The 11,691-nt window shown below is 61.4% G+C and overlaps 1 protein-coding gene across 3 annotated transcripts; it reads left to right on the top strand.

Annotated features, from left to right (window-relative positions):
* Positions 1–39: 39 nt before the first annotated feature.
* Itm2c (integral membrane protein 2C) lies at positions 40–11,279 on the top strand. 3 transcript variants are annotated; one of them, XM_087209385.1, is made up of 6 exons: positions 40–282; positions 7,599–7,736; positions 8,571–8,756; positions 9,428–9,538; positions 9,698–9,848; positions 10,256–11,279. In XM_087209385.1, the coding sequence occupies exons 1-6, from the start codon at positions 184–186 to the stop codon at positions 10,345–10,347; spliced, it is 777 nt and encodes a 258-aa protein (XP_087065511.1). In that variant the 5' UTR covers positions 40–183; the 3' UTR covers positions 10,348–11,279. The 3 variants fall into 3 exon arrangements, with proteins under 3 accessions (XP_087065511.1, XP_004868096.1, XP_021102675.1); XM_004868039.3 differs by lacking the exon at positions 40–282 and adding an exon at positions 571–833; XM_021247016.2 differs by lacking the exon at positions 40–282 and adding an exon at positions 596–842.
* The last annotated feature ends 412 nt before the right edge of the window (positions 11,280–11,691 follow it).

An 11,691-nucleotide genomic window follows, 5' to 3' on the forward strand; every position in this document is an offset into this window, starting at 1 on the left:
AGCTCTCTCCTTCTCCCCACCCTCACTTCCCACCACCTGCCTCCAGCAGCGGCCGAGCAGGGCTGGCACAGGCAGCCGAGCAGCACCTGCCTTCTGGCGGCTCCACGTGCGACCGAGGGCGCTCGGGTGGCTTTCGCAGGAAGGAGACGGAGGGAGAAGCAGGGGGAGAAGGAAGGAGGCGGGATGAATTCAGAGCTCGGGATGGAGGCCCGCACCCAGCACATGGCCTCGAGGCCTTCTCCCGCGCCACGGACGGGTCCGAGGAGGAGGCCAGTGGAGCAGGTACGGCCGAGACTCACGTCTCCAAAGAGGGAGTCTGCAGCGGGCGGGGACGGGACCTGGTCCCGCTGTTGTAGGCTTCAGTCGAGCGGACCGGGTCGTGGAGGGAAGCGGGAAGGGACTAGGCTGCCAGGGACTGGGCCCTTGGCGATGCCAGCATGGCTGGTGAGCGCGCGCGCGCGCGCGCGGCGAAGGGAGCCCCGGGCAGAAAGCGTCGCGCTGGCGCGCGGCGGGCAGGGGGCGCAGGCGCGGCGGGCGCCAGGGCCCCCCGGGGGCGGGGCTGGCTGGGGGTGGGGTTAGAGGCCGGGAAGCACACGGGATCCAAACTTCCGGTGCCTGCAGCGCACTGATCCGCGGCAGCTCTCAGAGGTTGCACCGGCGGAGGCTGCAGGGCGGACTCGCGGGCCGGCGCAGCCATGGTGAAAATCAGCTTCCAGCCCGCTGTGGCCGGTGTCAAGGCCGACAAGGGTGACAAGGCATCGGCCTCCGCCCCGGCCCCGGCCCAGGCCCCGGCGCCCGGCCCGGCCACCGAGATCCTGCTGACGCCAGCCCGGGTGAGAGAGGTGGGCGGCGAGGAACTCGGGGACGGGGAGCCCGGAGCCGCGAGCGGAGCGGGGAAGAGAGGGCTCTGATGGGTGACCCATCCCCAAGTGGGGACCAGGTTTGGGTTCTGTCCTAAAGCGGCTGCCCAAAGCAGAAGGTCCTCGGTCCCTTGTCCTTCCGTGGGAAAGCGCGCAAGATCTCTTCTAAAAGTGGAGGGGCCCCAGGGCGCCTCGCTTCAGAGCCAGGGACCGGAGCTGGTGCGCGCCAGGGCGAGGAGTACCGGTCTGGGTTCGCGTCTGGTTCCAATCAGTGGGGAGGGACCCGAGTCCAGTCCCCGGCTCGGGGGTGGGGGCGGCTTGGACGTAGTTACCCCAGAGTAGGGCGGTGGGATCCGATTGGTTGGCGAATGGGGGGGGGGGGGCTGCCAACGAAGGGAGAGAGGTCACTGAGATTTCGTTCCAAAGTGGGGGAGGATGTGCTGCTCTTCCTCACTGAAATTGGCAGGCCAGAAAGTGATGGAATGGAAATAAACCGGGACCGGCCCGGCTGTGCCTCCAGGGATCCCGGGTCCGAGGCCAGGAGCTCCTATCCCACCCCACCCCCCGCACGCGGCCTCCTATCTCGGCTCACACGCTGGGCGCCCCCTCCCCGAGAGGGCTCCCCCACCGCCCCAGTGCCCTCGGGATGGCACCCCGAGGCGCCCGCCGCCAGCCTTGCGGGAGTGGGCCTCGGTGCCCCCGTCTGCGCTCTGGCCTGAGGGAGTGGAGGCATTTACGCCGCGGAAAACTGGCTGCGCTGCATGGAGTGTCCACGGAGGGGCCCCGGGGGGCCAGGACCGGGGCGAAGGTCTCGGGCACACCCCCCACTACCACCCCCTGGAGGCGGGACTCCTTCCCAGGTCAGATTCCGTGGCTGGCTCAGTCCTGCCTGGAGGTGTGGAGGGGGAGCTGGAGAGGGGCCTCACGGGTGGGGGAGACCCTGGGTGAGGAATGCCACAGCGCTGGGCTGCATTCCTGCCCTCCTGTGATGCTCACAGCCGCAGCCAGCATCTCTGGCGACCAGAATCCAGCGACCACCTCATCCCAGGCTGGAGAGGGTGCGCCCTGTATGGAAGACACTGGTCTGCAGCTTTCAAAGTTTGCCATGGGCTCTTCAGACCTGGTTCTCTTTCCCAAAGGGAGCCAGTCTCCTCCCTCCCCTCCCTCTGAGAACGTGGGCCCGGGCCGAGGGCCAGAGACAGCTTGTCCCTTCCCAGCTGCTTCTCCCAGGAGCAGGCACCCAGCTAAGACTGGGAATCAGGCCCTGGCTGCTGAGAGCCACAGGATTTGGGGGAGGAAAACGGACCAAGCCAGATAGGGGGGCTAAATGACTCCACCTCCATCCGAAGGTCCCCCGAATCTGCAAGGGTGGCACCTTTGGGTGGCAGCCTACCCATGGTGTTAGAAGGATGGCTGAACCCCAGGAGGGAGATGTCAGGTTTTCTCATTAACCTCCGAATACTTGATGATTTTAGTGTATGAAATAAACTAGCAATATACAGATTAGCAGGGAAGAAAGCTGCAAATTTGTTAGCACATATATGTAGTGTGAGACTCAGCAGGGAGCTGGTTGGGAAGCTTCCCAGGTAAGAGGCCCCTGGAGGCAGTACGTGGTCATCTCTGTGTGGGCCAGGAGTTCCACCCCAGGTGTCATTAGGCAAGATCTTTCCTAGACAGCCAGGGGTGTGTGTGTGTGTGTGTGTGTGTGTGTGTGTGTGTGTGTGTGTGTGTGTGTGTGTGTGTGTGTGTGTGTGTGTATGTGTGTGTGTGTGTGTGCGCGCCCACGCGCACGCACGCAAGTGGAAGGGCTGGAGAAAGCCTGCTTTCATCCATTTGCCCACTGTTCACTTAGGGCTGAAATTCTTTTTTTTTTTTGGTGCTGGGCCTCAAACTCAGGACCTTGCGCTTTCGAGGCAGGTGGCAGAACCACTGAGCTGAATCCCCGGCCCAGGACTGAAATTCTCTGCACATGCAAATCTTCCCACAAAGGGACAGCTTTTCAGAGCTAGTCCTTGTCTGAGGCCCCTCTGAATGGCCATTTGGAAATATGCTGAAGCAGCCTGTTTAGGGGTGGTCTGTTTTGATCTACCTTACCGTGCAGCCTGGGCAGTGACTGACATCCAGTTTCATTGGGCTCTGAAACTGAGCAGCCTCTCTTGCTGCCTCAACCCAGCATGAAATGGAAATATCAACATCATAGTGGGACCCAGCTGAGTGCGCCCCCTTCTAATTAGCATGGAGAGCTTGAGGCCACGCTATCAGAAGAGAGAATTAAAGTCCAGCACCCTTAGGACAGAAAGACTGTATTGGGGAGCTCTTGGGGCTTGCTGAGGCCCTGAGCTGGAGGACAGGAGCCTGTAGGTGCCACATGTTGGCCCTGCCATCGCCCCTGGACCCAAACACGTGGGTGTCGGTTTGTGCCTGTGGGGCTCTTCCGGCCCTCCTGCCCAATGGTGAGCAGGCAGGAACCCCATTTCACAGCTGTAGCGCAGGACAGAGCCAGCCCTTGCTGGGCACTGAGAGGTGGACTGGGGCACAGCTTGAAGGGGGCAGGACAGGGCACTGGGATTTGTCCCATACCTGTGGTGAGGCACAGGATGGCTTCCCGGTCTCCAGTCTCTTCTGGCCGGTGGTGACCCCAGAACACTTCTTGATGTCTGAACTGGGCTCGAAGCCAAGGACTCAAAAGTGATCCCTGGAAGGACCACTGAAGGAGCAGAGGGTGCAGAGCCAGTGGGCAGAAGCGACCGGCTGGGAGAGGGTGCCGGATTCAGCAAGGACTGCCCCCCCCCCACCGCTTCTGAGCAAACACGGGCTAGGGCGATTCCCTCCCGCACCTGAGGCTGGGAGGAAGTCCCTGGTGGGCCAGGGAAGGGGCAGGTGGGGCCCAACCTCCCCACATGGTGTTGGGGCGATGGCAGCACGTCCCTCAGCCCAGTCCTCTCCCCACATTCTACCTGCGTGTGCACACGTGTGTGTGTGTGTGCACAGGCGGGTGTGGGCGTGTACAGACTCACAGGGTGGGGGCTACATGCGGAGAGAAACATGCTAAATACAGTCGTCGCCTCAGCTCTGATTTTTCTCCTTGACATTTGCCTTTGATTAATGGCCCCTGTGTGGCCCCCTCCCCCAACCTGCATACCTGCGGATCCGATTTCACTTTCCCAGCATCCTGGCCTCCAGCCCTTGGCAGGAGGCTCGGGGAGGGGAGGGTCCCCTGGCAGTTGGAGGGCAGGCCTGGCCAGCTCTTTCGCCTGCTCTGGGCCCCTGTTCCTGAGTCTCCCCAGGGCGGTGGGGACTCTCCAGCCTGACCTGGGGTCTTGGCTTTTCTGATTCTCTTTTCTCTTCTCTCGCCCACCCCTGCGTGGTTCAAGGCTGCCAGCAGACAGCTGAGAGGATGGGTTTTCCCCTGTACTTGTGGTAAAATCACAGTGGCACCAGCAGCGCCCCCTTCTACCACCGTCTAGCCTGTTGCCGTCGCTCACCCCCCCAAGTCCAGAGAGCTGGAGAGCTCTTCCAGCCCAGAGCTTTGCTAGCTCGAGACAGCCTGCCGGTCAGGGACAGAGAAGAGAACTCGCAGGGGCAGAGCGCAGGGTGCACAGGAGGGGGACCCACTAATGGTGAATCCCCACACGCACGCAAGTGACTGTGCTGTGCACACACACAGGGGGCCTGCTATTCGCTCACCCACTGACCCCAGCCAGGCCTCCGTCTCAGACACACTGATGGTCAGGCACCTCCCCTCCCAGCTGGGGCCTGCAGCCTAGGAAAGAAAAGAGCCAGCCCGCCTGGGGTGTGGGGAGATGAGACCACCCTGACCCCCAGCCTTCGGCCTCGCCGAGCAGCCTTCGGTTTAGTTTAGTCTGCTTGAGGCTAATCTGGACATTGTTTTGGAGGGACAGCAGCCGGGCAGCTCCCCCTCGAGCCTCGGGGTCTGCTGAGTTAACCCTCTGGTTGGTGGCTTCCCCTCCAGTTCGCTCCTGGCTTTGCTAAATCATTTCATAAGCCCCATTGTGGACCCCAGGGACACCCCCTTGGGTCCCCCAAACACGAGTGTGCAATGAGGCACTTTGGTCTGAGAGCCCGTCGCCTTGGAAACAGTATGCATATTTTCTTTCTAACCGGAAGCCCCCAAATGCTGGGCTGTTGGTAACTGCTCCCTGTGGGGAGCATTATTTCCTGGGGCCTCCTGGCAGCTCCCTGCTGCCTCACAGTTGTCAGGCTCCTCTTCCTCCAGGGCCCAAGAAGGACGAGTGTCCCGGGGCTTTGGTGTTTGACCCTTGACCTTGGTGGTTGCAGTGTTGGGTCCTGGAGGCACCAGCAGCTCTGGGCCTTTCCTCGGAGCTTTCCTGCCTTGTCCTCCCTTCACTGCCAGCCCTGCTGCTCCGCCTTCAGGCTTCTGAGTGTGGCTCTGCAACAGCAGGGAGGACCTGGCCCCAGAGGGTGCTGGCGGGTGTCAGCATCAGGAAGCAAGAGAGCCCTTTGTCAGATTTCACGTGGCCTTTTTCCATCTGAAAGTTTTGATCGTTTCAGTCTCTGAGATGAACTGATAGTAAACAGCTTAGCAAGAGGAACGAGTCAAGTTCACTATGCACACTGGCACGGGAGCCACATATAAAGTTTAGCACTCAGGGAAAGGACCACAGAGCTGAAGCTTAAACAGTATGGTGAGCTATGGAAAGAAAGAAATAAGGGTCCAAGTGTGGTGGCGCATGCCTGTCATTCCAGCACTGAGGCAGGAGGAGAGTTCGAGGCCATCCTGGACTACCTCGTGAGACCCTGTCTCAAAAACACAAGAAAGACATAGGGGCCCCTGGCATGTGGCCAGGTGATTGGAGGGTTGGTAGGGGATCAGGGAACAGCGGTCCTGTGGGCCCCAGATGACCCCTGCTGGAGCCCTCCTGGAAGGTCCTAGGCAGGAGCGGGATCCGGGGAGGTCTGTCTGCATCCTGCTTACCTTCCTCGTGCGCACGTGTAGATTTCTTTTTCAGGAAGGGCAGCTTTTCCTGCTTTGCCTGCATCTGCAGAAGTCTGCGGTCTCTCGGAATAACCTACTGGAAATGTGCCAAATAGATCTGAGAGGGATGTTTTTATGTCCCTCATCCTCCTGGGCTGCGAGAGGATGAAGAGGGGCGAGGCGGGGTTGCCGGCCTTCACAGTCCAGGGACTGGCTGGAGCCTCTGCCTGTCTCAGGACCACCGAAGCGCCACCTCCTCCCAGCTCCCAGCCCCGTGGTCCCGACCTCCTCCCCCCACCTCCCTTCTGGGCTTCTGTGATCAGCCCCTCAGCGTGGAGTCTCCTGACCCCTTGTCTATCCACACATTTGGCTGTAGAGGCGCAGGCCCTCAGGCGCATGCTTGTAGCCCCTTGAGTTTTTATCTCTTCCTTTCTGTTTTTGTTTGTTTTGGTTTTTTTTAAGCAGTTTTCTCAAGCTAGCTTCTCTGGTTTTCCAAAATGCAGCAGCAGTGGCACAGCCCACTGGGCAGCCCCAACAGCTGTCTGGGCCCACCCTAAAAAGGAAAGGCTGACGTTGGAGCTGCTGTTTTTATCTGGCACTTTATCCTCTGAGAAGGGCTTTCAGGTTCTTTGTCTGTTTTAATCGCAACAAAACCTGCCCTGGTGGGAGGTAGGAGACTGAGGAGGGGGAGCTGTAGTGCCCCGCTGGGCGCCCGAGACTCTTTTCAGCTCTGGGCCCCTAAATCCATTCTGGCCTTTGGAGGGCACTGTGGCCCCTGGGCTGGTGTGGGCACCTGGCTGGTCTGGCTCGGCTACCTTAAAATCTGCTCAAGACCACTGGAAGAGCGGAAGGGGCAGCACCGGGCCTGCCGGAGCCCCTGGTGGCCTGCTCCTTTGAGACACTCACCGGCAGTGCCTGGCTGTGGTGTTCCCCGGTCACCCACTATGGGGGCCAGGCGCCCAGCCTGCTGGTGCGAGTGCCGGTCCGGAAGCGCTTCCTTCTCTGGGGGGCTGGGGGACATACTATGAAGGGAGGGATCAGCACCCTGCCAGGGCCCACACCCCACATGTGCCCCCATTAGCCCAGGACCCCCTGCCTTGCTGAGAGATGAGGGTTTATCCTGAGCTGGTCAGACACCCTCCCTCCCAGCGCTTCTCCAGAGCAGCAGGAGAAAGGAAACATCCAGAGCTCAGTCTGACCTGCTGGCCTTGCAGTTGGGGAAACAGGCCCAACAAGGGGCAGAGCTGGAGTGAGATGCTCCGGGTTCCTTGGGCTGGAGCCCCTGCCCTTCCCCCAGGCTGCCTCAATGTCTCAAGATGGGGGTCTGTGGGGACCAGATCTGGATGCCAAGGAGGGGCGGTGTGGCAGGCGCTGTGGGCAGGGACAGGCAGCATCAGCAGGGCGAGCTGAGCAGGCTTAGGCCGGGGTTGGGGAGGACAGACCAAGCTGAGCAGGTCACCCGGCTGCCCCTCGGTCCAGTGCTCCGGGCAGAGCATTCTCCTGAGTTTCACACTCACCTTTCTGCCCCTGCCTGACATGTGAGGCCAGGAACCGGGTGTGGCTGCATCTGGCCAGGTCTGACTGACCAAACACCGGGCCTGGCCTTCTTTGCAGACTCCCTCCTGCTGTCTGCCTGGCCCTGCTGGGCACCATGGAGAGGGGCCTGGGCACGGTGGGCAGCACCTCTGAAACCAGAGAGTGGCCTCCCTTAGAGAAAGGGGGATTTCAGTGTACAGACCCACACCAGGGGCAGCTGGCTGACCGGGCCCTGCTGTCCACAGGAGGAGCGACCCCCCTACCACCCCTCCAAGAAGGCCTCGGTGGGCGGTGTGTGCTACCTGTCGATGGGCATGGTCGTGCTGCTGATGGGCCTCGTCTTTGCCTCCGTCTATATCTACAGATACTTCTTCCTGGCTCAGGTAACCGGCCCAGCGGCAGGCCTGGGGGTCCCTCTCACACTGTCACTCAGATCCCACAGAAGTTGGCACTCTGTGGTCCCCTCCAGAGCTGGGACTCTGCACCCACGAGTCTGGTAAAGGTGATCTGACTCCATTCTGTACATGGACACAGACCCAGAGAGGCAGAAGGACTCCCGGGCAGGAGGGTGGGCTGCCGGGGTGGCTGCCTCACCTGTGGTCACACACCCTGGGGCCGTGGCTGGCCCACAGGAGACCTGGGGAGGGAAGAGTGTCACCACACCCGGGAACGGAAGGTTGTTAAACTGGAAGTAGCTCAAGAGGATAAATAAGCCTAAGTGCTTCTAATGGGGAATCTCCTTCCCCTGGGAGAGCTGCACAAGACCCGGGAGGGGGACGCTGCCCTTTACAGGTCGGATGCGGAGGGGACACTAGAGTCTACCTGTGCTGCATCCACCTGTGCACCCCACCTACTTCCCAGGGGTCCCTTCCTGGCCGGCCTGTCCAGCTCAGGTTTGTCCTGGAGGCTCCTCCACGAAGGGCACAGGGGTGGTCAGTCCTCTTCCCGCTGGTCCACTTCACAGACTCAGGGACTTTGAGGCCAGAAAGGATGTTAGACATCATCATGCTTTAGACGGGGAAACTGAGGCTTCCCCCTAGGACCCAGCAGCCCTGAGCGTCCTCCCCTCCATCTGTGCAGCCGTGAATCGCTTCTCGAAGCCTCAGCTCACCTTTTTGCCAGAGCCCTTTGGCCGTGAAGTGGACAGGTAGGCGGCCGTGGCCGTGCCCAGTGCCCTGCGTCACCACCTGTCCCCCTCGCCCCCTTGCCTTGCTCAGCTGGCCCGAGACAACTTCTTCCACTGTGGCGTGCTGTACGAGGACTCCCTGTCGCAGGTCCGGACTCACATGGAGCTGGAGGAGGACGTGAAAATCTACCTGGAAGAGAACTATGAGCGCATCAACGTCCCTGTGCCCCAGTTTGGTGGTGGGGACCCTGCGGACATCATCCACGACTTCCAGAGGGTGAGGCCGCCCGTGGGGTGCTGTGTGGCTCTGGTTACACTGTCCTCATCGGCTGACCCGAGTGGGGTGCCTGGTGGTGAGGCCGCTGGTCCTCGTGTCTGCTCACATGTGACAGAGGGGCACCACTGCCGAGTGTGCAGCTCTGTGGGTTTGTGCAGCGCCACACAGGCCGAGGTCTGGCATGTTGCCAGCACCCTGGAAGGTTCCCTTCCGCCCTTCCCAGTCGGTTCCTTCCCCGTCAAGGTGACTCCTCTTCTGCGGTTGTTTTTGAGGCCAGCAAAGCACAGGTCCCCGCCCTCTTCCCCATATGGCTTCCCAAAGCCTGGTAGAGGTTGGGCCCCTAACCCTGCTCCCCACATCCTGGGTGCCCCACAGCAGAGGCCCACAGGGGCCTGGGGCAGGGCATCTCCAAAGCCCAGGCTGCCCCTGGGATGAGTCGGGTGAAACACACAGTTGGGACAAAACCACATCCCCAAACCTCACCCAGTGCTGCGAACTTTGTAGGTGCTGGATAGGCAGGTGGGGTTCAGCTGTGAAGTGGCCCCTCCCACAAACCAAGGCTGAGCGGGGCAGTTGTCTAGGAAATTGGGGGCCACTACTCCCGGAGCCCTGGGGTCCGGGCTCTGCTGGCTGAAAGCCTCTTGTGGCTCAGCATGGTCTCTCCTGTGCAGGGCCTCACCGCCTACCACGACATCTCCCTGGACAAGTGCTACATCATCGAGCTCAACACCACAATCGTGCTGCCCCCACGCAACTTCTGGGAGCTCCTCATGAACGTGAAGGTGAACAGGGCTCCCCACGGAGGTCAGGCCTGGTGCAGGGGATGGGGACCTGGGGGCGTCAGAAGGGCCCGCGGGGTCCTTAGCTGAAAGAGGGGCGAGCGGGAGTGGCAGCCGGGGCCCTGGTGCTGACCTGTGCTATGCCGCCCCGCCCCCACGCAGAGAGGAACCTACCTCCCACAGACCTACATCATGCAGGAGGAGATGGTGGTGACGGAGCACGTCAGCGACAAGCAGGCCCTGGGCTCCTTCATCTACCACCTGTGCAATGGCAAGGACACCTACCGGCTGCGGCGCCGGGCCACCCGGAGGCGTGAGTGATGGGCCCCGCCCTGGGCACCAGACCCCTGCCTTCTCCAGCAGTACCTGGCCCCGCTGTCCGAGAGCTCAAACAGCAGCACTTAACAGATTCCCGTTAAGCAGGCACTTACAGTGTGTCAGGCACTGCCTTACAGTCACCAACGTCATCGTCAGTCATTATTGTTCTAGTTGTCTCTAAAGACTGAGGCACAGAGGTTAAGTAACAGCCCTAAGTCACACACACAGCAAGGAGGAGGCCGGTACAGGCATTCTGACTCCGGATTCTGGGCCCTCGCCACTTCCCCTATGCTGTGACTCCGTGTCACTTCCCCGCCTGCCCTCTCCCCTAGCCAGGTCTTGAGGACCTTGGCATTCAGGCCTGAATGCAGGGCTCACTGGGATTGTTTTGTTTCCTCCCAGGAATCAATAAGCGTGGGGCCCAGAAGTGCAACGCCATCCGCCACTTCGAGAACACCTTCGTGGTGGAGACCCTCATCTGCGGGGTGGTGTGAGGCTGCCACCCGCTTCTCTCCTTCTGGCCGCTCTCTGGCCTCCCTGCCCTCGCTTAGCTTGTACTGTGGACACCTTCCCTGAGCTGTGACCTGTCCCCTTCCCTTCCGGCCCCCTGCCTCCCTGTACCAGGGCTGTGACCTCTCCGGGCCGGCCTCTGCTGACCTCCCGGGGTGTGGGGGGGATGCCCCACGCTGGGCTCTGGGTCCCAGAGTCCGGGCCGAGGGGCGTGGCTAGAAGTCTGGGTGGGGGCGGCCGAGGGTTCAGACGTCCCCACGGGCGGCAAGGTCTGCTGAGGTGTTTGCCCGGGACGCACAGATGCGTGGCCAGGCGCGGGCGGAAGATGGGGGGTGCCCGGGGCTGCACCCACCAGAGCACAAGGGAAGGTGGCTGTCCTGGGGTCCCAGGACTCCTGTCAGTGCCTTCAGCCCCCCTCCCCCAGAAGGCGCCGGGGCCAGGGTGGGAGGAATCAGTTCAGCACAACGTTCCTTCTCCGAGTGGAGCCAAAGAACTGCGGAGCAGGGCCCGACCCTGGCTCCTGAGCGCACAAACCCGGTCCCCATGGCCGGGACGGGCAGGGGCCTCTGGGGGGCAGGGGCCTCTGAGGGGCAGGCGGCGAGTTGCTTTCTCCAGCCTGGAGCTCTGTGACCAGTGGGGGCAGGGGAGGGGAGGCCACCTGGTACGGACACCCTCCCCCTGTTCTAAACCTGTCCGTCCCCCACTCCCGGGGGCCTGCTCAGCTCTCCTCACTTCTGCATGTGTTTACTGATGTTCCCACCCCTGACTGTCCTCAGCCCCAAGCCTGGGAGGGGTCCGTTACCTCAGTCCCACTTGGGTGCTGCCTGGAGGGGAAGCTCTTAGATGCTTTGTATATTTTCTCTGTTAGATCTCTTTCTAGAAGTGTCTGTAGAAAATAAAAATCTTTTACTTCTGACTGAGCCGGGTGTGGCAGGAAGGGGCTGGTGGGCGGAGTGGGGGGTGGACGCGAGGGCAGGGAGGGGGCTGCAGACCTTGGCACCTGGGCCCCAAAGAGGGCACCAAGTCCCTTGCATGGTCTCCTGGGGACTGAGCCAGGCAGGGCTCACGTGTGACAGGTGAGGAGGGAGGAAAGCAGCGCCCCTAGGACTTGGGCACCCTGCCCAAGGTCACACTGCTTTTAATGCCAAAAACGAGTGTGGCAGATGACATCATCAGTGTGCATCCTTCAGCACAAGGACAGTGTTGAATTCTCCACATGGTCTGCCATTAGTCACCGTTCCTGGTGGAGCAGAACTGAGGTTGGGTGTGATGGTCCCAAGCTCACATTCACAGCCTCAGTTCCAGCAGCAAGGAGGCCGCGACAGGAG

Source organism: Heterocephalus glaber, unplaced genomic scaffold (assembly GCF_053883595.1).
Source record: "Heterocephalus glaber isolate CG9 unplaced genomic scaffold, H.glaber_assembly_v1.0 deba00001004, whole genome shotgun sequence".
NCBI lineage: Eukaryota > Metazoa > Chordata > Mammalia > Rodentia > Bathyergidae > Heterocephalus > Heterocephalus glaber.

Coding starts and splice junctions, on each gene's coding strand:
- Itm2c (XM_021247016.2), top strand. CDS start 696: ATGGTGAAAATCAGCTTCCAGCCCGCTGTGGCCGGTGTCAAGGCCGAC. Junction 8,757..9,427: donor TCATCCACGACTTCCAGAGG/GTGAGGCCGCCC, acceptor TCTCCTGTGCAG/GGCCTCACCGCCTACCACGA. Junction 9,539..9,697: donor AGCTCCTCATGAACGTGAAG/GTGAACAGGGCT, acceptor GCCCCCACGCAG/AGAGGAACCTACCTCCCACA.